Source organism: Microtus oregoni, unplaced genomic scaffold (assembly GCF_018167655.1).
Source record: "Microtus oregoni isolate MIOR12 unplaced genomic scaffold, Mior012 000000F_ref0000247, whole genome shotgun sequence".
In the NCBI taxonomy this organism is placed as follows: Eukaryota; Metazoa; Chordata; class Mammalia; order Rodentia; family Cricetidae; genus Microtus; species Microtus oregoni.
Window position 1 is genome coordinate 61056319 of NW_024543059.1, and position 26414 is coordinate 61082732.

General features: G+C 41.2%; 1 protein-coding gene across 1 annotated transcript in view; it reads right to left on the bottom strand.

Moving 5' to 3' along the window:
* Col24a1 (collagen type XXIV alpha 1 chain) overlaps nucleotides 1–26414 on the bottom strand; it is a 228645-nt gene that overhangs the window by 189455 nt on the left and 12776 nt on the right. The window contains exons 7-12 of the mRNA XM_041678738.1: nucleotides 24840–24893; nucleotides 16379–16423; nucleotides 11623–11676; nucleotides 10474–10518; nucleotides 9284–9337; nucleotides 6998–7042 (exon numbers count right to left, since the gene is read on the bottom strand). Of these exons, the coding sequence (XP_041534672.1) occupies nucleotides 6998–7042; nucleotides 9284–9337; nucleotides 10474–10518; nucleotides 11623–11676; nucleotides 16379–16423; nucleotides 24840–24893 (297 nt within the window). The remainder of the gene's footprint in view (nucleotides 1–6997; nucleotides 7043–9283; nucleotides 9338–10473; nucleotides 10519–11622; nucleotides 11677–16378; nucleotides 16424–24839; nucleotides 24894–26414) is intronic.

Consider the following 26414-nt stretch of genomic DNA (forward strand, 5'->3'; position numbering starts at 1 on the left):
GCAAGTCTCAGTGGACTTCAGTGTTCTTTGATACTTGCTATTCCTGCTCTTGTACAGACCCCTTCCATGTCCAATCACGGCTGATGTTGATCACCCACAGAAAACAGAAGTGGTAGCATGTGATTTATGAAACTGTCCTAATGAAGATGCTGTGGCCTCTCTACTCAATGTCTACTCAATGTCTCCCATCTCATGAGAAGAAGAGCTCAACATTAGGACTCCCACAGAGCCTTACTGAGGTCAGATCTCCCACTCCCAACTATCATCTACCTAGACAGCCTGTAAGAAAACTACCTTAAAGGTAGATCCTGTCATCCCAGTCAAGCCTTAAGTGACTATGACACCCCTACCCAACCTTAACTTTAGGCTCATGAATTAGACGACTGAAACAAGCCATTTTGAAGTTCCTGACTAAGGAAACTATACCAACATACATTTATTATCGTTTAAGGACATCTACTTGGAGTTATTTCTCATATAGCAAGGATAACAACTGTAACAACGGTGGTGTCTAAAATAATAGGGCATGCCATGGTAGGACGAGGTACTGAATCCTGAATGGCTTACCAACCGGCTGCCTTTCCTATACGCTTGTGTTTGTTTATGATCTGCAGAGCCTCCTAAAGCTCAAAGAATAAGTTTCTCTTTTGCCCAAGCCTAACACTGATAATGTTATCAAACATGAAAAATTTCAAACACGAAAGGTCACTTCTGCTTGAATATACAGGTGGCATTCATAGTTTAGGTCACTCACAGATACCTGTAGTGTGTTTAGATATGTGTAAACAGGGAAAAACTTCTCGCTGAGAGTGTTCAATAAGAGGATTATTTTCCCAGTTTTACGAAGAAATCATAAAAGTAATATGTATAGAATAAGAAAAATAATCATCAAATGGTTATGATGACTACTCACTACAGAATTAAAAATAAAACAATAAAATACTTCTACATAATACACTTTTTATTTATAGCATAAGGTTTAAATATATATCCAACTTAAAGTAGAAATAAATGGAAAATATTAAGAGTGGTAATAAAATATGGTAATAATAAATTGTATAGATAAAAACACACTAAGCTGGCATACCAGTGTATAGAGATGTATATCTTTCTAAGATGAAACCAGAATAATTTCTCTAGAATCGGAAAGAGGAAGCATCCTACACACACACCTCTACTTCCAGCATTTAAAAGTCCTTGATGAAGGGAAAAATCACCACAAATCCAGGCTGCAGTGTGGCCGGCTTTGTGATACCCATGTTCCACAGCCTCCTTTTCTACACAGCTAGGACAGTTGGATCCACGGGTCAATGGTGAAGCCTGGCACCTTGGGTAGACTGACCATAGTCTTCAATGGGACTTTGAATCATTCCAGGCAAGCTTTGATAGCCCATGCCTCCATTTTCGAAGTTGTTTCTCTCTTGTTCTCAAAGATTGGTCATCACTTCACGCTCCTATTCTGAGAACTGCCAGTGTCCTTCCGTTCATCTCAAAAAATACTTGGAACACAACATCTGCCACTGTTGCTGTTTTCCCTCAAAGAAAATGTAGCCCCACACATTGCCCTGCCTGCCATATGCCACGTATCCTTCTTACTTTGATGAGCTATCAGCCTCTGCATTTTCCACCTGTTTTCAGCCCTGGATATAATCACCCAGCTGACTCTCCACCTGCTGATGTCACGTCCCTGTAGAATCATGCCCTGTCTGGATTTTCTCCAAAGGAGCAGTGGGAGTCCCTTTTTCAACCCTGTGGGTGAAGCAAACTCAAAGTCCTGGAGTCTGAATTACTCTACACTCACCATACAGGAGTTAACCAAATATGGCTGCAATAGATGGCTTCATAAAATAGAAACCAGAAAATAGATAACCTTTTCCTTAATGAGGAAGTAATGCATGGAAAATTAATGGTAATCTATCAAAGCACCTCAGCCTTTCCTTTATGGCCCCATGAACTACGATTTTTCCCAAAGCAGAGTAAATAATCTGTGTGTACTTCTCCAGAGAGTGTACACAGCTGAGATGGTAGTGTGCACCACGTGTTTAAGATTGCTGTGGGCTAAACATAGACCCTAATAACAGATGCTCAGCAGAGCGCTTCTACTCCGAAACTCTTAACCCTGGGGTTAGAAGCCAAAACATAGCTTACTTTAAATAGACTCCTCCAACAGAAAGCTATATGAGACACGGTCTGGGGGTGGGGAATCCTGTTCTATAGTTAGAAAAGTAAACATCCCTTAAAGGTATCAATTTTCTTTTTCCAGGAGTAAAGCCCAGTGTGGCCATACTCTCGACCTTTAAATGTAATATGATCTGATTACTTGCAATCTAGTTCTTTCAAGTCCGAGAAACCTCAAATAATTTTAACGTCTGTGTCTGAGTGTGTGCACGTGTGCATGTGTGCACACAAATGCAGGTGTGTGCCTCCACAGCACATATGTGGAGCTCAGAGGACAACCTTGGCACTCAGGTGCCCTCTCACTTTTGCTTGAGACTGAGTCTCTCTTTGGCTTGGAGCTGAATCACAGAGGCCAGGCTAGTGGGCCCCCACACCTGAGGCCTGTGTGTCTCTGTCACCCACCTCACCATCTCTTAAACTGCAGATGCATTTTTCATGGACTGTGAGATCAACTCAGATCTTCAGCCTTGCAAGAAAAGCACTTAATGAATGAGCCAACTCCCCAGCTTAAAACACTGTTTTGTTTTATTTTTTTAAAATTGTTTTCTTTTTGCTGGTTATTGTCTGGGTGTTATGGAGAGCAAATGCTATCTCCTATTTCAGACTTGTCTTTAGTCACGGAAAGTCAGCTGTGGTTTACATTGCTGAAGCCACACAGCTTAGTAAATAAACATTACTGTTGGTAAATCGAGCCAGTGGCCCCGCAAATTCTTCTAAAAGCAGCGTTAGAATTAGCACCCGACTGCTGCCCTACAAAATGAACTTTGGGAACTGCGCTGAAAAATATGTGGAATTAAGTATAATGCATGAAATCTGTAGTTCTCAAACATATACAAGTCCTGCCTGCCTTCACTATTTTTTTCCACTATTTTCCTTAAGCGTTGTTACTTTTCAAATCAGTGGCTACTTTGAGCCTTTAAAGAATATGATTCATCGCAGGTCTGTCCCAAAATGTGTCTCACGTATACACAGTGAACTGTGTGTCACAGAACAGCACTGAGGGGTTTTGAAAAGTCTGACCCAGAAATATTTCCTGCTACCTTGTTTGATGTTTCCCCCATCTGAGATCTCTGGAGAAGGAAGATTCCTTGGATTCAGACCCCAGAGTGCAAACACATGCACAGGGCTCATCTCCTGGCTGGTCAGTCTTCAGATAGCAGTTTTATTAATAGAACTCTGAGTTCCAGAGACTGGCCTCTAGTCTTCAAGTTTTGATCTCATTATGACAGGTGACCACGAGAGGAAAAGATAAGGACTATGATAGCTGAATTCTGAGAACGCGAGTTAGCACAAGGGCGGCTAAAGGCGGCTGGCAATACACACAAGGTCTTTAACTAAATGCACGGATTAGCATGAGCCTCACCCCCCATCCTGAAATCAGGAACAGTTTATGAAAGCAAGGAGAGCAAACTGGAAGCACCAACAGCCCAAGGCCTTGTTATATTTACTAAAATAACTATTTTAATACTATTTGACCCGAAGTACAGCAAATTCCTAACAAAAACAATGATCTTATTTCAAAGTCATAAACTTGGTTTTAAAAAACACTGAAGAAATACTGTGTTGCAAATATCAACTAAATATGTAAACACTGCATACAGCCACGATTTCCCTGGCGGGAGGTGGTGTCTAGGAAGTAAAGTTTGAGCAAAAGTAACATTTAACAGAAATGTTAAATTAAAAATAAACAATAGGAAGCTAAATGACAGTTATCTCTGTTGTAAAGTCATTATTTCTTGAATAACCAAAACAATACGTCCTTCCTAAAATGTGCTCATTTCAGTAGCACTTGTATATTTAGAATGTCTAGAGGAGATTCATCTCCCTGTTAACCTATGATTTCATCAAACAACAACAACAAAGAGCCAGACATCACTAAATTGGCTCCCTACAGCTAATTTCATGGTTTGGGTTTACTCAGGGAAGTAAGTGATCATTTGCCAGCCCCATAAACATGTGATTTGTAACAACATCCTCCTAAATGTAAGCTCAGAAATAATGATACATACGTTGCTCATGGAGGGGGGGAGGTATTTGAACCTTACACTGCCTCTCTACCTGCTCATATTGCCAGGCCGCTCTGTGGTCAAAATAAGAAAGAATACATATAATAAATATGACAAGCTACAGTATCAAACAATTTCTTACTATAAAAAATAGTTAAGAAAAATGGACTTCTGTGTTTTTCAAATATAATTCTCAGGAGCTAAATCTTGTACAAATGCTTACATTTTGAAGCAATAACCCTTCGTCGGTTTTATGAAGTGAAGAATAATGAAATAAACCCTCTGAGAAGCATTGCATTTTACATTTCTCAACATTTTCTTGAACGCTGTTTTTAAGACTATTTATTTACTTTGATTTAATGAGTATAGAACTTTTGTTTGCATGCATGTCTGTGTATCACATGTATACTGTGCCTTTGAGGACCGGAAGAGGGTGTTGAATTCCCTGGGACAGGAATTACAGATGGTTGTGAACTGCCGTGTGGGTGCTGGGAATCAAAAGCAGGACCTCTGGAAGGAGCGGCCAGTGTTTCTAACTGCTGGGCCATCTCTCCAGCCCCTTATACCTATCATTTTGAATTAAACAGAACCCATTCTTTAATTTGATAATTCTCTAAGGAGTAAGCAACCGAAAGCTGCCTATAAATCTCTCTGGATAATTTTTTTATCGTTTATGGAGTAGGAAATCAGAACCTTCCTTTATGTGGCTGATGCCAAGGCTGAGTCAATATTCATATAAAATCAAATATAATAATCATTCAAACTAGTGATTTTCCAAGTCATATATGATACGACTTAGAAAATACTTCATTTGTTCAATCACAACTATTGTCTGCTGGTTTATCTCAAGGTTCTGAATACTTAAAGTAATTATTAAAGAGTAATGTATCATTTTAAGCATGGGAAATTCTATATTACTATAAACGATTTTGCTTGGTTATTCTATTAGCAACAAGCTGACAGGAACAAGTTAGAAAAATGAAGAGCCATAGAGTAGGAAAGACTGTAAATAATGAGACCGGACCACTGTCCATTTGAACAGCACCAGAGCTTCACATTTTGGTTAGAAATTTGAAATATGATAGAGAATGCTTCTGTTGGGATGTGTGGATGGGGGTTAAAATGCAAAGAACATAATATCATATTCACGTAAATGGAGTGTCATTAAATAATACAGCACACGAAGTACTTAAAATGCTGCTTATATCCCTTAAATGACATGGGAGTGATGGTTTGCTCCTGCTGGAGGTGAGATCAGCTCTGCAGCTCATTATAGATGCAGGGAAAAAATATTTGAGTTTCTTTTACATCTCTTGACAGTTTGATAGATTTTTTTCAATAAACTGAAGTCTTCAAAGTGAAAAGTTCAAACAACTTTATCACATTTTGGCTACAAAGCATGGAAAAAAAATCATACCTCTTTTAAGTATCCTGAGTAGAGGATGGAGAGCAGGAATTGCTAGAACCATAGCATAGCGCAGCTGCACTCGGTCTTAACGCTACTGCCCTTTTCTCTTTTCTTTATTTAACATTCTGGCTCCAGTTCCCTTCCTTCTCATCCTTCATCCATTTTAGATGTGATTTGACATCTCAGACCTCTTGTTTCCCAGCCTTATTGACTCTAGAATCTATCCTGAATTATTTTCAAAGAATATTACAAAGCTCAGAGGGCTGAATGCTTTAAATAATTTAAATATTACAAATAGGTGATATCACAGATAACTTTGGCTTTTTATTCATAGGTGATTTAAAAACATTGTCCAAAACAATAATATTGAATCTAAAAGAAGTGTTTGAGAAGGCCAAGAGAAAATGGCAAATGAAGTAATTATAGGTATTTTTGACTATTCTTTATATTGCCAAAATCACAGAGTCCAGTTGCTTTAAAATATATGTACCTGCAACAGATTTAGATCCTTAGAACAAATATAACTGTAAGACACATGGGTTCATTTTTGCTGGCATTAAGATAGTATTCGTAAATAACAAAATTTTGAGTCAAACTATTATGAAAGACCTTTGTCCCCTTTACAGCCACAGTACAGCACAGACTGTCACCCTAAAAGCCAGTTTAGAGTGGTGAGAGACTACCATAAATGCAGGAAAAGTATCTAAGCAGCTCTGTTAGCTCAGCCAGGATAATTCTCTGGACTAGTTTCTTCGTTTATTAAGAATTAAATCTCAGACAATATCAAAATATTCTCCCGAGAAATTATTGTATTATCTAGTGAAATTCACATTCCTTGCTTTTTTAAAAAATCTGAAAACATAAGAAATTCAAGAGGAAAGTAACTTGGGGTAATCAATCCCCGGTTTGGGGGCTACCTCTCACCCATACAGCCCATTACAAAACATTCTTTAAAACATTAAGAGGTGGGTTTTTTTTTTTTGCTATGTTTTTGTTACTTCTGTGTTTCTCCAGTGAGAATTTGACAGATGGCAACACAATGTCATGATGTCAAATGGTTGGGTGCCTCTGTGTGGAACTTAAGGTGTCTACCCATCAAGGGCAGGTTGAAGCCAGGTTCTGTCATGGTTTAAGTTGTTCCCATATGTTCTGGCATTGTATCTTCCCTCCACAGAGACAGCAGTTTATTCTGCTGCTGTACCAAAGGCTTAGAAGCATTACATTTGGAGCTATTTTTATACCTACATTTCCTTTACCATCTCAAGTAATATTTGGTATACCGTTAAAGTGTCACAAATCAATGGATGACAACAAACACAGAGACATGAACGTTCAAAGAAGGGAGAAGTGGACAAGATCCCAACCCACTAGTCTACTGAACCACAAGAAGGATGGACCAAGCTACCTGTCTTCCCTTTGGACCCTTCTTCCCACGCATCCCTGGAATGCCCTAGAATACAGAAAAGTCAAAAGTAAGTACTTGCTGAATAAATGCATTAAAGAACATAGCTCTTTTTCTCGAATATCAATTGATGAAATATAAATGAGTGTAATATTCAGAAAAGCATCAATATATTCATTTAACTTAAACACATTCATTTAACAATACATTCAATTATTTCCTCCCGAAAGATTCCTGATGTCATCTAAGCTTTCAAATGGGGCCCTTCCCTTCCTTGGTAATAATAAGTTGTTTGTGAGGAGTAGGCTTGCCACCAATAATGGCAAGCCAGGAGAACAGGGACATCGTATTTTCTACAGCTAAAACAGGATGTGTGTCCTCCTCTGTCTTCTCTTCTTTCTCTGCTTGGAGATAAACAAAGTTAATCAAATCCCTGCACTGCCAGCTTCCAATTGTATGCGAAACCGATTTCAGTGAAGCAAGACAGAGGAGGATTCTTTCATTGTACCAGATCATCTTCCGTGAAGATGCCACCAGCCTTGCTTCAGGTTTCTCGTCATGAGCCCCAGTGGCCATATTCTAAGCATTCTTACTTCCTGCATGTGGGCAAGAATGAATCACTTGCTGTGTATATGTCTTACTCTCTCAATCAGTAATGAGGATGCTATGTGGGCATTACAGGAGTTAATTTACATGAAGTGTTTGCAGAAAAGTGTGTGTGTGTGGTGGTATCATTTGTATTTTATTAAATAAAGCTTGCCTGAAGATCAGAGAGTAAAACAGCTGCATTGATCAGCCATACAGACCAGGGAGTGGTACCACACACACCTTTAAGCCCAGTGGCCACACTATTTTGCCATAGAAACAGGCGGTAGTGATGCGTGCCTTTAATCCCGGCACTAGAGAAGAATATAAAACAGAAGGAGACAGGTTTCAGCTCAGTCTCATTCTGAGAATTCCTGGAGGCAGGATCGCCATTTCAGACTGAGGTAGAGGTAAGATCCAGTAACTTTTTTGCTTTTCAGGTCTTCAGGTTGAACCCCAATATCTGTCTCTGGGTTTTTATTAATCGTGGTGTGTGTGTGTGTGTGTGTGTGTGTGTGTGTAGCTATTTGATAAATCGTGTACTATTCCAATGATTATTAACATTTTCCCATTTCAATCTACTTTGAGTCCGAGTTGTTGGGAGCAGTGAGACCCCAGATCCTGAATTTCTTGTAATCCCCTGATCTGAGTGCCTACAGCTGCTCTGAGTACGAGACCTTCAGGAGTTCCTGATGGCAGAAGAGTGGTTTCTGGTGGGTTTGGCTGGGGCGTGGCTATCTCTATATAATCTGCCCCTGAACACAATAAAGGGAGCATTCTTGGGGAATTCAAGGATGACCCGTGTCGCTGTCTCTCTGTCTGTGTGTGTCTGTGTATTTTAACCTCCAGCCCCCTTGCCCGAAGCTCGGTAACTGGGTTCAAGTGCACAGAGCGCAGACATGGGGGCGCAGTGTGCGCGGCATGAGTGTCTATTAACTGATATGGAAAGCACCCTACTTGACGATGTCACCTTGACTTATAGTCCTTTATAATCCCCAGGGAGGATAATATCCATCAGGACTGGGTGTGGTTACACAGAGCCCTTTTTCATATTTTAACATATATTTTAAAACTTGAACTTAAAAATCTCCAACCATATATGTTCATATCATGTTTCTTACCGAAAATGCAGTAGAATTTATAAAAGTCCAACATTTCTAGCAGGTGATTTCTCTTAGACTGAGCTCACTCACTCATTCAGTAGACTCCCCCCCCCCCCCCACACACACACACATGTGAGTTTGTGGTCCCCACTGGATCACAAGGAGAATGTGTTAGTGGCAATATTTGAAGAAAATGCCAGCTGGACTGTGACCGAAAAAGCATGGGATAAAACCGGACTCTCTGAACATGGCGAACAATGAGGGCTGATGAGACGCCAAGGACAATGGCACGGGGTTTTGATCCTACTTAATGTGCTGGCTTTGTGGGAGCCTAGCCAGTTTGGATGTTCACCTTCCTAGAAATGGACGGAGGGGGGAGGACCTAGGACTTACCACAGGGCAGGGAACCCTGACTGCTCTGTGGACTGGAGAGGGAGGGGGAGAGGAGTGGGGGGAGGGGGAGAAGGGTGGGAGGAGGGGGAGAAGGATGGGAGGAGGGGGAGGGAAATGGGAGGCTGGGAGGAGGTGGAAACTTGTTGTTTGTTTATGTTTTTTTTCTTCTTTTCTCAATTAAAAAAAAAAGAAAAGAAAATGACGTCACCCTTTCTCCTTCAGGTCCCATCTGTCCTGCTTCTCCAGGAGAGCCAATGAAACCCTTGAAGAAAGAAAATAATCTTTATATTGTTTTGTTTCACTGTTTCAGTCATAAAATTCTAAGCAGAAGTGCTTCAAATGTTATGTATCTTTTTTTTTTTTTGGTTTTTTCGAGACAGGGTTTCTCTGTGGCTTTGGAGCCTGTCCTGGAACTAGCTCTGTAGACCAGGCTGGTCTCGAACTCACAGAGATCCACCTGCCTCTGCCTCCCGAGTGCTGGGATTAAAGGCGTGCGCCACCATCGCCCGGCCTAAATGTTATGTATCTTAATATTAAATTTAAAGATGTAAAAATCTGAACAACTTCTCCTTGTGTTGCTGCTTTTTGTCAAGATATTACACATGAATCTTTTTACTGATACAAAAGAGTAGAGAGAGTAACCAAGGCATGGTAGCAGCTGAAAATCAAGACAGCCAAAGCCTTTCCTACACTGAAGTTCCTTGCCGGAAGATACAGAGACTGTGTATGTCAGTCACGAGAATGCAAGGCGGACTGCAAGCAGTACAGGGATGCATGCATTTCAGTGAGGGGAGCACAGAGGCCTACAGCACATAAATCTTGGTAGGCAGAAGCTGGAGAATGCAAGCCAAAAATAGCAACCACGGCAACGGGTTGTAATCGGTAGCATGCTCTATCATGGTGCTATGCTTCCTTTTTTTCTTGTTGATGAAGAACGGCTCACATTTTCCTTGAATGGTTTAGGGGTGTAAGGGGATGCCCTGATGGGAAGCTGACTCCCTTCTTACAGGGATTTCCTTATGCACAATAGCGGTGATGACTCCTGCACCACCAAATTATCTCTACATTAAATTAATACACATCTCTTCACTTCTTCACTCCAACACGTCTTCTGAGGCTTAGATTTGTGCATACGTAAATGATGCTACACAGTACACTGCATCCTAACAGCCAAAAGCAAGTTAAAAATGGGAAGTCAACAATAGTAATGCAAACACTGCATTGAGACGGGCTTTTTTGTGCATCTAAGGGAAAACGGCAAATGCACTCCTTTTAAAAATATTTGCAAAGCCCATAAAAAGTGTGGAAAGGGTAAGTACTTTGTATATTTTCTTTCTACCTTCTTAGAGGTATACTTAATAAACTGATATCTAACAAACAAACAAAATGCTTACTTACTTGGACACCTTTAGGGCCTGGGTTACCTTCTGGTCCAGCTAAACCCTGTGTGAATGAAGGGTGATGTTAGGGTAGTACAGAATGTTTGCGGAGTTAACAAATAGATTGAAAAAACTACAAAAGTAGTATAAACTTCAGAATGCAGTTTACCCAAAGAAGACTGCAAATGTTCAAAGGATTTTATAATTTCAGAACCCCAAAGGTATTACATGAAGTTAATATATAACTATATTTTACTCACATAAATAAAGTACATCAGTAGGTGTTTTCAGGCACAACAAACCTGGCTTCTCTAAATTACTCTTCATTGGGAAATGATCTGTATTCTTTGAAGACACCTCTAACTTACTGAAATCTATTCTGGTTTAAACTTAAACTTCAAATCACTGTCCATGTATGTACTCATATTTTGTTTTTTTCTGGCAACACACACCCTTACTAGATGGTTCCAGTACAATATAAATAGCTTTGCGTAGTTTTAAGCACCTACAATGCAATTCTGTTAACAATAGATTAATTCTTACATTGTTATTTGCCCTTTTCTTGAGGATAAGGCTATAAATCTAGATATCAAAATGTAATTATTTTTAGAAAACAATCCTATTATGAAATGTCTAAGAAGGGAAACTTATTCTACTATTAGTTTATGTTAAGTTGGGAAAGAAATTAGAGGAAAATACCTACAAAATGATAGAATCGGATTTTTTTCAAAACTACAGTGAACAACGGAGTACAGGGAAGATGAAAGTATTTCGCAGAGGCATGTGAGGACTGCCAAGTGTCTCCCAGTTTTTACAAGTGTGTTATTAAAAATAACACTCCTTGCGGAGATGCTCTCACGCTTATTTCATTTCAGTCAAGGTAGCGTGGGACTCATTTCAGATTTTGTTTGTCTCTCAGGCATCGTAACTTTAAAAGTTCCGATGTAAAATGTACCAGATGTATTTACAAGCCAGGCTTCCACATCCAACAAGCCAGTCTACAGTGCGATGGTTGAAGAATTTCTACAACTTTAATTTTGATCATTTATCTAAGGGCTTCACCATGAAGGAGAACTAACGTAACTGTCATTTGAACAATGACTCTCAAAATCAGAATCTGCAATGCGTATGGGATACGAAAGGAGAAGGGTAAACATAGTCACTGCACCTGCCTGCCAGGGTAGCCAGGTGAGCCCAGATTACCAGCGAGTCCTGGAACTCCCTGAAATGAAAAGTAAAGAAATAAGACAGACGAAATCCACAGGAGACCCAAAGAAACACATTTAGTATTTTAGAATACTCAAATTTAGAAAAAGAAAATCCCCATGAAATCACTGAGTATAGTGATGTGGATCATATTGAAGTCATTATCTGAAGGAGATTAGGCCAAAAACTTTCTAATAAAAATGAAGAAAACTACTAAATGAAGGTCATAAGTGAGATGCTGATCACTGATCATACATGTGGGAGGACAAAGCATAGTGCTGCCTATCGAGAGAGGAAAATTATTTCTGATGAAAAGCAAGCACATGTCTTAATAGTCTTTGTATCTTCATCATTCTGCACTCTTCCTTAATGTTGGAGCACCAACCCCAGGAGCCCAAGAAGATCGGTAAACTTCAAAGCCAACCTATAACTTCATAGAGAGTTTGACTGGGTAAATAGATCCTGATTGACAAACCTTTATAATGCCATGATTGGCCTCAAATTCAGAGTACATGTGAAGGACTCTTGGGCTGAATATTCATTTTCTCCTTCAATTTCACGTGTTGAAATCCTAAGCCTGACACTCAGGCCTAGAGACTGGGAGGGCCTATGATGGGCAGCTATGTCAAATGGGTGGAGTTTTTATGAATGGGATGGAAGTTCTTATACAATGAGATCAAGAGCTTGGAGCCCTATCTGCACCATTCCAGGACATAAGGCAGCTGCTTGTGGCCGGGAACACAGCCCTCTGTAGAGCCCATCAGACTGGCCTACTGCTCTGAGGTCTCAGGCTGTAGGACTGGGAGAAGCACAGATTTGCTGTTTAGGAACCAGCGGTTTGCAGCGTTTGTCACAGCGGCCCACACAGCTAGGATACAGAGTGAGTGCACTGGGAATTGACATGCTTTTGTATTCTTGGCACAAGACAAATTTTGCTCAAAGAAAACTGAGAGAGATTCAAAAGATATCAGAAAGGACATCTGTTGCAGACGGGCTGAAAAAAATAGTAAAAGCTTATATTTTTGCATTATCTTTCATTGACGTTTTGAAGATTTTATTTATCTAGTTAGTTGTTTATGAGTGCTTTGCCTGCATGCATGTCTAATGCCACACGCATGCAATGCCCATGGAGGCAGGAAGAGTGCAGCTGATATCCTGGAACTCGAGTTCCAGATGGTTGTGAGCCACCAGGAGAGGGCTAGAACTGAGCCCTGGTCCTCTGGAAAGGCATCCAATGCTCTTCATTGCTGAGCCGCCTTCCAGACACCCATCAGTATTTTATTCATTTATTCATTTGTTTAGTCAGAGTTTATGTGCCTTAAACAATTCTTGAATGAAGGAAATGTCAAAGGAATGTGTGCCATGCTGTTTTATTTAACATCACAGGATAACAACAGAATAGTGGTAGGCTCTCTAGACTCCCTGTGACACAGAATTCACTTCCATCTTATTGACCATAAAGAGATAATGGGCTGCATTCTTGTTCCCCACCCTCCGTGGCACACAGAGCATCAAATCCAATTTAAATACTGAAATCCTAGAACTCCTCCAATTTTTGAAAATCAAGAGAAAGATCAGATCCAGGGGAAAGCGAACTAAGAATGCAATTTAAAGGTTTTTTTCTTGTTGTTTATCAGAATGCTTCTTTCAGTTTTGTTCTCTTGTTTCTCTTCCTGTCCCCTTTGACCAACAATTATTCCTTGCTAATGCTGTTCTCTGTAGCAAGTATTTTACACATACTTTACATCTCTTATGCTGATATCATTTTTTCCATTTTACATCTGAAGAAATGAAGATACGTAGAAGTAATGACAGTAGACAGTTTAATGAATTATGAATAAACACTGGCCTTCTGGGGCTTACACAAAAATCCTTATCTACATGAGAAGAATATCTAAAACTGTATATATAGAGCATTACTCTATTAATATGTGCTACATAGGATATTTTATCACTGTCATGCTTACTGAGCATGCTCCAGGCACTAAGTGCTGATATATATCATCTTGTTCAATTTGTTCAAAAATCCTATAAAATAGATATTATTGTTCATGTCCTATAGATTTGAGAAAAGGAGATGAAAGCAAGCCACCAGTGGCATGTCACATGGCTAGTACATGGGACAGCAAGATTGAAATCAAGGTGGTTCTCTGGTGTCAGTCTGGTGTGCAGGTGACACCCTAGGAAAAGCTGCCTAGTTGTGAGCTTTGCTTCAGTGTATTTACAACTGTCATTCTTAATGTCTGATCCGATTCCAAAACACACAGACTCAAGTCGAGAGAGTCACAAGGCTGGATGGGAACGAGTGAGACACATCCAAAAGTTGGTTTTTATTTATAGGTCATTGTCTCTCTGACTAATGCCAACTGCCATCCCTGTCTCATTCCAGCCCCAGCTAGATTAGGTTAACTGAAGTCAATTGTTCTTAAAGCAAATCTGCAATGGGACATGAGGGCAATCTGGTTCTGAGAAAGGATTTCTAACACATCCCAGCTGCGCAGAGGAAACAGGAGAATTCCATTCATGTCTCAGTCCTGCTATGGCAGACGAGCACCAACAAAGCCAGTGAGTGAGTGTCCCTCATGGTCCCCATAGGGCTCTAGCACACTGTAGGCTGGGTACACTCTAAAAGTCACATGACAAGCACAGAAACACAAGGTATCATGGCTGAGTTCACTTTGTACTTAAAAATGGGTTTTCAAAAGAGTGCTCTTATTGAGCAATGAGCATCAAGAAAGAAGGGCGCCCGCCATAATCTCACTTCTTATGCAGAGAGCATCAAAATGCCTGCACCTGTTGGGCGGCTCTATTCACAATTGCAGCAAATGCCACTACAGGGCTTTTCGACATACTCTTGGTTTCCTCACTAACAAAACAGAACAATAACCTGGGTTGTCAATATTGTGTGGAGAAAATAAACAGCAGACAGGAGCATCTTTGAAAGTGGTGGCAACGGCAACAAAATGCTACTGAGAACTTGATTAATTAGCACATGTAAAATATTAAGTCGTTCTACAGTAGGTCGCAGTCATGGTACAATTTGGCAAAAAAAAAAAAAAAGAATACAGGCTTGGCCAGCTCTTAAGACTAGAATGCATGCAAATGAGATAATGTGTCTTCAAATATTTGCCGGCCAATTTGTTGACAAATTTCCCAGAAATGAATCTCGGAATCAAAGCCACACTCTAAACGAAACAAATCAGTGTTTGTCCTTTGCACATCCAGAGTTTACACAGTTGACATGCAAGAGTATTTTCAGTTGTTCCTCAGGTCACTACCAACTGTGACTCTTGTTTTTCTGGTCTTTATGAAGGGTATGTGTAGGTACATGTGGATGTGTGTGTGTGTGTGTGTGTGTGTGTGTGTGTGTACACACGGTGGCCGAAGGACAGCCTTGGGTGCCATTCCTCAGGAATCCTCTACCTTATTTTATGTTTCAGGTTCTTTTCTTCAGAGCTGAGGTTTGCCAAGCGGGCTATTCTCCCTAGGCAGTGAGACCCAGGAGCTTCCATCCCTTTAGCATGCGTGCTGGGAATCTAACTCATGTCTTCATGCTTGCATGGTGAGTATTTTACAAAGCGCTCTCACTGGTCCCTATATTTCCAGTCTTTAAACCTGAATTCAGACTTCCCAGTTAGTAATACTATTACCCCTCAGAGCAATAACATGTAAATGAATAGAACTAGATCACTGAGAAGCTGAGAGGACTAGTCAGTACTGCCAGGGCCAAGTTGTCATTGACTTCTGATATATTGGGTTCCTTCATTGGAATCTACATATTTCTGCCAAAGCAGTATTCTAGGGATTCTTTTCTCCCAAGGGGCCAATTCCTATCACCCGTCTCATTCTCTTCCCCTGTAGATGCTCACGGGCCTCTCAGCACTTATCTGAGCTTCAGGAGGCCAAGCTTGCACCTGCCACTGATACACACGCCACTCTCCTGGCCATGGGTGGTAATTAGTAATCTTGAAAAACTGTGCCTCTGGGACTGGATATGGCATGCTATCCTGCTTAACATGACTCAGAGAGAAATCTGGCTTTGGCTCTTCATTTGCGTATTTCCCTCAGAGACTAATCATCACTTTTCCTTCTGGAGTTTTCCTCAGGCTCTCTGAGGCTGTGCTGAGGCATTAATAACTGCATCCATTACCTTAGTCAGGTTCTTATCCCTGCACCCTCACTCTCTGGGATCACATTTTATCTATGATGCAATGTCATTATTTTCTTGTGGGAGAGAAGACTAATAACGTGATCAAAAGCCAAACAGGTACAAAAGTATTTTGACTTTTAAGCAGTACATGTGTGCATATCCATACATATAGATAAGAATGTATGGTCCATTCTAGTTTTAATTGCTGATTGGGGTCTTGTGAACCAATTAGACCTAAAATTGAATGAAAGGCCAGGTGTTTATGGCTATATACATTTTCTTGGAAAGGGTCTGAAGCAGTTACACAATTCTCAAAGGGACTCGTGAATCAGAGGTTTAAGAACCACTGTTCTGAACACAGCAGGAAAAGAGAAAGTGAGCAAGGGTAAAGCAGCGCTAGTTCATAATCTTGCTAGTAATCTCTAGATAACTACAAAGATCTTAGCTTTGCTCTAAATAAGATGAAAGTAGCTATGAGGAAAAATTGAAAAGGCAAGAGAGAAATGATCCTCCCAGGGTGTCCCTTTATGTCTGTCTTTGCTGCCCAAGAAGACAAGAAAGCACTTACTTGTTCCCCACGGTGTCCAGGGAGCCCTGGATGTCCTTTGGGACCCTGTAGAAATAAGTGAAGATAAGACATGGAAAGTCAACTTACACAAGGCGGTCAACTATCTAAACACAGGCTCTAAAACACAGGGAATTTAGTTTCTTTGTTTACTTGTTCTGTTTTCAACACTGGACATTGAACCCAGCTTCTCATCCATGACAGGGGAACAAGCAAGCACTCTCCCACTGAACCATGTGCCTAGCCCCTAGTTAGCTCTTTACCAGTACTTTTAGTTCCCCAGTCAATACAATAGCCTTTCGATTTCTTACTAAATTTGAATAAGAGTTTAATTTCAATCAGAAAACCTAATTCTTAAAATAACTGTCATAAAAGGCTCCTATCTCCCAAAGAATCTGCGAAATTTATTGAGGCATTTACAAAGTTGTGTTTAGCTCAGTAACATTGAGACAACATGCCTTCGGACATAATTCTGTTTATAATTACTGAAAAGTTAGAGCACATCTAGCCCTGTCTCTAATCCAGTCACCATTGCAACTCATGAATGACTAAGGAAAGAGGCTGTGGTCCATGGAGTCTTTCAAATGGCCCTATAAAGTCTTCTGGGAAATCGGCCATAGAAGTCTTTTCCAGGTAAGAGAACCAATGAACAAATATCAACCTCTCTCATGGGCACCCTAGGTTATAAAACAGATAGTATAATTTTCCACTAGAAAAATCTGCAGCAGAATTAAAGAAGTTCGAAGACAGAACAGGGAGAAAGAGACTCTGGGGCTTATTGATCCAGATAGAATCAAATATCCGGGAATCAATATCTCATTTCCAGAAACTTGGTTCACATAAAAGAGCAAGAAAGTTTCCCTTTTTTTCCTTTTTTTCGGTGTGTGCATGTTCATGCATGTGAGGTTTGCTTGTGTGTAAGTGTGCATGTGTGGGGAGACCACAGGTCGATGCCTGGCTCTTTCTCCAGCTCTCTCCCCCTTGTTTTTGGAGACAAGGTCTTTCACTGACCAGGGGCTTACTACCCTGCCTCACCGGTGCGGGAGTGCAGAAGTGCAACCTCACAGCCGGCTTTCCTACACGGTGCAAGAGTTCTAAACTCAGGCCCTCATGCTTGGCAGCAAGGACGTTACTGACACAGTCATACCCCCGCTCACATTTCCTTTTCTTACGTATTTATAGAATAAGGCTGAAAAGACAGGCTCAGGAGTTCAAGGCCAGGTTCACAACCAAAGGAAGCTCATAGAAAGTTAAACAAAAGATAATTCCAGTGTGGACAACAGCAACATGTGCCATCTATATATTGCAAGCAAGACATTGTTGTGTGTGTGTGGCTCACAGTAACATAATGAATCAGAACCAATCACTGTATGTTAGTAAGGCAAGTTTAGATTAGTGTATCAGAGACTGGAATAGGGGTTTGGTCCAAAATGACCCTACCTGAAAAGGAAATTACTTAGGAAACTCTGGGGATGTTAAACCTAAAAGCATAACAGAAGCATTAAAGCGCAAGGTGTCTTGGAAACTGATATGGTTTGGATACAGGATGACCCTGCCATAGATCATGTGAAATTGGGTTCCCAGTGTAACCGTGTTGATGTCAGTGCCTTTACAAAGTGACCAAGTTCGTAAGAAGATGGAAGCCTTTCATCTGGGAGGGAATCGTCTCTCCCATGAGTCTCCATCAGTTCCTCCAGCAGAGGTCTTTCTCAGTGCTATGTTTCCCCTTCTGTTTCACCTTTCCATAAGTGTTTCTTTGTCTTAGTGTTTCCCATCATGAGTGGCAGCAATGTGGCCGTCACCAGAAGCCAAGTCCAGCACCACGCTCTTGGACTCTGCAGAATCAAGAGAGCCAAGAGGAATCTCTTTTCTCTGTAAGTTTTCCAGGATCACATACTGTTATAGCAATGTAAACACAGACTAAGACAGAGAGCCAAGAGCAGACAGAGCAACAAGAGTATAGAGATTCTTGTTTATGGTATCTGTATAGAAAGGTAGAGGGAGAGGTCAAAACCTGCCCTCTGAGAGTCCTATGAGCAAGAAGTCAGGGAAGAAGCCATGAGACAAAGGAAGAGCAGTAAGGGGATAAATGAACTTCCTTGAGCCATTATACACTAAAGTCACTGCTTCCCAAAATCTCAGTCAGCTGTTAGTCAGTCTTAGAATGTATTAGCTCACCCGTTACAGACAGGGGAGCAGATTTGAGTTAAACAACATAACCAACATCGTGGAGAATCACATGGGCTGAATAGACAGATCAAGAGCTGAGCAATCGTCCTTCTAGTTCTTTAATTATCTCTATCTCACCCTCAGAAGCCACCTCACTTCGCTGTCATCACTGTGTCCAAACAGAAGAACAACACCTCCCAAGTCCCGATGCTTATCATGCAACATGCTTATTATGCCTGACACCTAACACGTGCTGTGTTTTCACTTGGGTTTATTTTAAGCTTTTACATTTTAGCTAAAGATCACTCTAATTCCAAAATATGTGGTGCTGTGTTCAGTCGTCCCGTTTATGCAGGATTCTACAAGGTCAAGTTGATTCCTCCTATAGAGTAGGAGGTAAGAACTCAGACATGGTGGTTGTTCTCTGAGGTGAGGCAGAACTCTCAGGGAGAGTCTGGGAGACAGGGATTGAAAACTCAGGAGCCAGGACAGGAGGCACAGAAGTCGGAGTGGCTCTCCCAGTACCATCTTTCTCGGTAAGTAGGCATTCATTCATTTACTCTTGTGAGCTTGAGTCTATAGCACCACGCTTCGTGCTCCCCCCCCCCCCCCCAGCATTTCCTTTCTCCCTCACCCGCAGTTCTAACTTCCACGGACTTCTTTCCCTGAAGCATTTTTTAACAGTGAAAGGTACGCTAATGATGGTATCTTCTTCATGTACAGCTCCCCAACCCCTTTCAGGGATTCTTCAGTCAGAGAGCCTGAGAAAACAGCAGTGCTACCCAGCATGGCCTGTTCTTCATGAATTCATTGTCATCCAGCCTCAGCTATTGGGGTTGACATTTGACCCAAGTGAGGACAATACCAAGCCTGACCATCAGCCCATGAGATCGCTCAGAATGAGGAATGCTGTCTAAATAAAGGTTAGCTTCTTCAACTACACTCTCTTTTCCATTAATATAGAACAAGAACGCTGAAGTGCTCAGGTACTCCCTAGTGGGAACTGTGAGATGCCATAAGAACAAGAAAGCATAGGATAAATTAAGAGTAGATGAGTATGATTTTGAGAAAGGAAGTTGTCAGAGGAGAAGAAAGGCAAGGTTAAAAAGGAAGATTGAAGGAAAAAAGGAGAGAGGGGGAAGGGGAGGGAGAGGGACTGGGGGAGGGAAAAGGAGAGAGACAAGTAGAGAGAAAGAGAGAGAGAGTGCACAAAGGAATGTACATTAAATGTCCGAGAGAGAGAGAGAGAGAGAGAGAGAGAGAGAGAGAGAGAGAGAGACCACAAAGGAATGTACATTAAATGTCCACAAGTTTGACCATAAGATTTGCTTGGCACTCAACCATCTCAACAAGGTCATCATATTACAGGACCTATTTTAGATTCTGTGTGATCCCCATTCCCCCTAATGCTGCAAAGGGGGGTTGAACCTCTGACCTCCTTGTAATGGCCTATGACACCATCCTTTGCAATCAAAAGCATATAAGTGAAACAAGATGTTTTCCACGTCTGTTTTCGGTGTTGCTAGCATGAACAGAGCGAGCACAGTGGGTTCTGGCTCTAATCTTTTCAGCGACTCGTCCTATCCTGAGCCGCAGCGTCATCCTATGTAAAATGATAGCATTGAATTGGGTAATTGCTAAATTGCAGTTGCTAGAATTCAGTGAGCACAAGAATTCTTAAGAGAGGACTTTGTTACTTTTGTAGAAATTTGGCTGATTTACGGATGAAAAGCAGATCTGAGACTCACTGCAGGCTTGAAGACACAGATCAAACTAGAGATGGATGTGCCCCAAAGCAAGCCTATCCTCAGGCTCCCAAGGTTGGTTCCCAACTCCATCAAAAGCAAAGACAGTTTGGAGATGAAAGGTCCCCACAGCTCTCAGGTGGACACAATCCTCAGTTGTAGCACTATTTTGGGGCAGTCTGGAGTAGGACATGGGGCCTAGCGGAGGAAGCAGGTGTGACTTTAAGATTCTGTCAGGCCCCCAGTCTCTTCCAGTCTCTGCTTCCTGACCACGTGACAGGAGGAACTTCCCTTCCACGTGCTCTCCACCACAGTGTCTGCTCGCCATGGGCTCGCAGAATGACACTGGGGTAAGCGGAATGGGAGGGGATAGGCTGGATACAGGCTGCTGTAATCTAGATAAAAGGTTTTTGTAATTAGAGACCGACCCGAGGGGACTTAGAGCTGTCAGAGATGACAGGCCTCCTAGGAGCTTGAACTTCATTTAGACTTTGTTTCCATGCATTGGTGTGATAGCTCAGTGCCTAGGCGGGTGTTCATTACGTGATGTTTTGAATGAAGTGATAAAAAATGGATGGAAAAATACTTGGGTGAAAGGGAGATTCTGCTTTTGAGTATTTCAAAATCAGCAGCATGTGAATTTTTAAATGAATATACTGATAAGAATAGAGCAAAAGCATTCCTTAAGGAACTTGGTCAACAAGCAAATTTGACATCTCTATTTCAAAACTGATTAGAACATATTATAATAAATTAAAGAATCGTCTTAACTTTGTTATGGTATAACATTTTTCATAGCAGTAATCCCAGTCATAAATAGGGCTTAGAATTTTTGTTGTACATAGAGATTTTAATTTTAGATTTCTTTATTTTTATTAAATTTATCTACGTGTGTGTGTGTGTGTGTGTGTGTGTGTGTGCACGCATGTGCCATGACATGTTATGGAGATTGGAGGACATGTCACATGAGCCACTTTTCTCCTTCTATCATGGAAGTCCCAGGGATAGAACTTGGGTTGTCATGTTTGGTGGGTAGTGCCTCTAAGCACTGAGCCACCTGGCCAACCCAAGACTTCAATTTTCAATGCTTCCTTGAAGAATAACTTGAAGAATAACACCAGGCTTTTGAATGGAAAAACTGTACTGAACTAACCACAGCAATGCCCAGTGAGAGATGGCAGCTAATTCTGAGGATATAGATAGATATAATTGTGGAAGCCGAAATACCTGAAGTCAAATGAATTTAATGCCAGTGTTGAAACGTCAACAACCTAAGTCAGACTGAACGAAACACAGTTTTCAAAGCCTCGCTGCAGACAAGGCTTTGGTCACCCCTAGCTGCCACTCCAGCGAGTTCAGAGCCGAGTGGCCATGCTCTCCAGTCCCCGTGTGCAGCAAGGACACAGCGCAGACATGGAGACAGGGGTGGCGACACAGCTTGTAAGTAGCAGCTTTCGATTTAGAGGTTAGCACCACAGTGGGCTGGGAACCGAGCCAAGGCGAAACAGCTCTGCAGACTTTTATAGGGAGGATGGGCCCCTGAGAAATGATGTATGGAGTTGGCCATGGAGGGGCGGAAACCTTCACATTGTCTCCTCAGGCCCTGACACTTTGCCAGACTAGATTCTTATTTAGATTCTTATTAACATTCCCACTGAAATTCAGCATGGCCATGGCTCCTCAGTGCTCTCTTCCTCCACACAGCTTTAAAGAGACTGGAAAGTCACAGCGGACTCCATGGAAGCAATCTCTCCCTTGCCTCCTTCACACAGGTGTTTACAGTATGCTTTGCTGTGGACTTTTTTTTTTTTCCCCAAATAACCGAAGCAATTCTAATCTAATGAAACAGGCGTTCACGTTGGCTTCTATCATCTAAAACCCCGGGAACGCCTTTTGATAGTCAGAAAAGGGTGTTTTAAATGCTTGCTGATTTTACAATTAACTGTTTGCATCCCTCATCCTCTTGACCCGAGGGAAGTTTTTCACTTGCTCACACGGCTGATGTTTTTACAAAGCAAAACAGGCGGCTTCCAATTTTAATATGGCAGCTGATGGGCTATTTATAAAGCAATTTAAAAAGCTCTCTTGAATCCAAGCTTGGACTCACAGCCCCTGTCTTCTGCCCAGCTCAGCATGCATTCTGGCTTCAATTGATCTGTTTTGGCAAAAAAATGAGTGAGTGGGAGTCGAAAATATACTTTAATTCGTAGGAAAGTAAGAGTTACAAGCAGAAATGGTGTAGCAGAGGGGTCAACAGAGGGGACAAACGCTGGGTAGAGAGGTGGACGCTATTTTAAAAAGAGAGGTAAGCGCAGCTGAAGGGAGAAAGGACCAATTAGCATAGTTCTGTTGGAGAGTAGACAGAGTACTTCAGCTGCCTCACGCTGCTATTTCTATCTCAATAGTACTCAGACTTGTCAAAACTTTCCACATTAATCTTTATGCATCTCAACAGTTTTTGTGAGTTTCCTTCCAGTCATTATAGTTTTTAATATCACTTGAGTTTGGTTTATATTAGGAGAATTTTTAACATTTTCATATCCTTTCCAGAGAAAGAGGATAGTGAAGTCATGTCATCTGCTGTCCAAAACTCTCGTGAAAATCAGCACCACACATCTGTCTCATTCAGGCTGGGGGCAGCTAGAAATATGGCAAACTGAATGCTTGCCTTGTTGACTCCTGTGGGAGGCTTCACCCCTTCTGCATGGAGATGGGGAGGAGAGGATGGGGAGGAAAGAGGGGAGAGGGAACAGGAGGAGAGGAGGGAGGGAAAACTGGTTGGTATGTAAAAATATATAAAAAAAAATATGGCAAACTGAAACTCAGATACTGACTTGAATTATGAACTAGCTCACAGGAAATGCCGTGAAAAAAAAAAAAAGTCCAGGACTGAGTTCAAGATCACCAGTCTGTGACTTTGGGTGAATTATTTACCCAAGAATACGTCAGTTAATTTGTGTATGGTCTATTCGGGATTACATACACCCAAGCATTGTTTCAAAAAGTACCCAGCAAACTAGAACACTGCACATAATAAAATAGTTACTGTTGATATTAGCAGTGTTACCCAAGTAATGCCTAAGATGGTTCAAGTGATAGAAAGATGTAATTAGTTCATAGCAATCGAAACCTAAGCACCTTATTTACATCTCGGTGTGAACATGTATGTGGTTAAAAGCCCACAGGCCATGTCTCCATAGGTTTTCAATCTTGATCCTGCTATAGCTCTTTGTGATGCTGAGCAAGTTTCTTAACCTCTCTGGGCCAATCTTAGCTTCCTCGCTTAGAGAAACTTAAGTACTGACTTGATCTTGGGAATTCATCTATCACTCTAGGGGCGGACTGTAAGAATGAAGGAATATGGGTGTGTGAGACACTGCTAGTACAAGTCTCCATTCTAGATTCTTCTAGCACAGGCTCTATTTGTAGGAACCAACTCTTTGAATTAACTGGTACAGAAAAAAAAAAAAAACACCTTAAATTGAATAAAGGAGCTCAACTTTAAAAACGGTCATATTTTTTAAGTGTAAATATCCATATATTTTTATAATGAGCTCAAATTATATTTACATAAAATCACAGTTATACAAAAAATTTAAAGTACTTCCTTCCTTGGGCAGATTTTAATGTCTTTGGTTTTTTATTTATTTTTTTTATTAAAAATTTCCACCTCCTTCCTGCCTCCCATTTCCCTCCCCCTCCCCCCCCTGGATGGAGGGGGGAGGACCTTGGACTTCCCACAGGGCAGGGAACTCTGAAAAAGGGTCATTATTATCTGAACGTTCTACCAAATAGCATCTGCCTTTTATCCTTCCATACAGGAGGGGCATTAAAGTATACCAAACTCATTTTGAATGTAGATTACACCTTCATATAAAATGCATACAGATAGACAGTCAGATAGAAAGTTGTCTCAGTCCAGTCTTGCCCCTCCCACCTGATGCTCTGCCTCACTACAAAGGAGGAAGAGCAGAGCCAGCTGCCCAAGGACGGAAATCTGTGCACTGTGAGCCACATTAAATCCTTCCTCCTTTGAAACTGCTTCTCTCAGTATGTGTCACAGCAACAGGAAGTCTGACCAGCAAAGGGCTCCTCGGGCTCATGTTTACAGACACATTGTGGCAGTCACTGCATCCTCCTAAGTGGGAATCCTTAAGAGAAACCCAAAGGTATGACTGATAGGCATCTCATTTGGGCATAAATGCTATAAGCAGACAGAAGAGCCTCAGAATGAAGATGCTGGGTTAATATACCTTAAAAGAGGGAGGGTGTTGATACCCTGTCTGTGACGTTGCCTTTGTCCTACATGGGAATTCTCTCTCCATCACTAAACTCCAGGGTCCTTTACTTTTCCTAAGATATCGTCTTTAACGGATATTAAGTTTCTGGATTATAATAGCTAAACTCTGATTAGTTTTCTTTTGCTGAGCAAAGAGATCTGAGGCTTTGTTGTGAGGCTCAACTCCGGAGTGGGATTGCAGTCAAAGAAACTCTCTGAGATCCATCTGGAATTCAATTACGTCAGAGAAAAACAGCTAAACTCCTCTTACCTTTTCACCTTGTAAACCAGGGGGGCCCACTAATCCAAAAACACCATGGTCACCCTGTAAACAGAACACAGAGGTTTAATACCATGAAAGAAAAGAGAAAACGAAAGCTTCAGCTTGAGAGAACAAACCTTGCGCATGCACCGCTGATCTTGACAGTCTGCCCTGAGTTCCATCTCGTTCTCTCTTAACCCTTCCCAGCATTCTTTCTGTCTTCAGCATCTTTCCCCCAAACCCAGGGCTTCCTAACCCCTTCCAGTACTGACTACCTTATATTTTTCCATTTACATACTTGTATTCCCTTTTCTGTGTTGTTCTATTCTCTAGGAATCCCTCTTACCAACAGTTTACAGTGTCTAAAGGAGTTTCCTTAGACATCCCACAGAAACTTAGGAAGAGGGATTCCAAGTTCATGGTGTACTTGGGCTACAGAGAGTGTTAAAGGCTGTCTGGGCAACTTAATGAAATGCGACCCCTCAAAGTAAAATTGGCAATGGAGAGGCCTGGGCTGATGCTCAGTGGTTGAACTGTTTGCTACACATGCGTGAGGATCCAATTTAGAAGCTCCAAAGCCCAAGTGAAGTCAAAACTGGCTGTAGTAGGTCACCATTGTCACCCCAGTGCAGGATGGGAGGCAGACAGAGGGGAGTCCCTGAAAGCTTGTGGCTCAGCCAGCCTGGGTTATGCAGTGGTGAACAACAAAGAGACCCTGTCTCCAACACAATGGAAGATAGTACTTAACAGTAACAGTCCAGGTTGTTGTCTGAATTTCACACATATGCTATGGTATGTGAATTCTCCTTACACACATGCACACACACCATACACATACCCATACATGGTACACACATGCACACACCGTACACCATACACATACCCATACATAGTACACACACACACACACACACACACACCATATACATACCCATACATGGTACACACATGCACACACACCATACACCATATAATATCCACACATGATATATATGTATATATGTACATATAGATATACAGACACACCATACACATACCCACACATAGTACACACACACCATATACATACTTACATATAGTACAGACACACCCACTGAAAGGAGAGTTCTGGAGTCATAGTTTAGTGTACAGTACTTGCCCTGGTCAGCGTTTGCACCGAGAAGGACAAGAAGCAGGGAAATGCGTCTGTCATTTTAAAACCATAGGTTTCACTTAATGCTCAATGGCAGAATGATATTAAATTTTGTATCTAACTGCATTTCTTATATACAACATTATCCACGATTAGTACATCAATAAGTCAAAAGAGAAAATACTTCAACTGGAAACATCATTTAAGTTTCCACTCCCATACTGAGCCACCCTATATTTTGTACAAAAAATCATAGAGAAAGATAAAACCAAGCATTTGATATGGATGCTCATGTTTAATCTGAAGTCTCTATTTTGAAGTCACCAAACAGAGTTGACCTCTAATTCCAACATTTAATAAGAGAGCAAACATGCTATATTTAGGCACTTTCAAAGATGGCATTTGTATTTCTCAGATTTCCTGGTCTTCTCCTCATAACTATGACATCAATG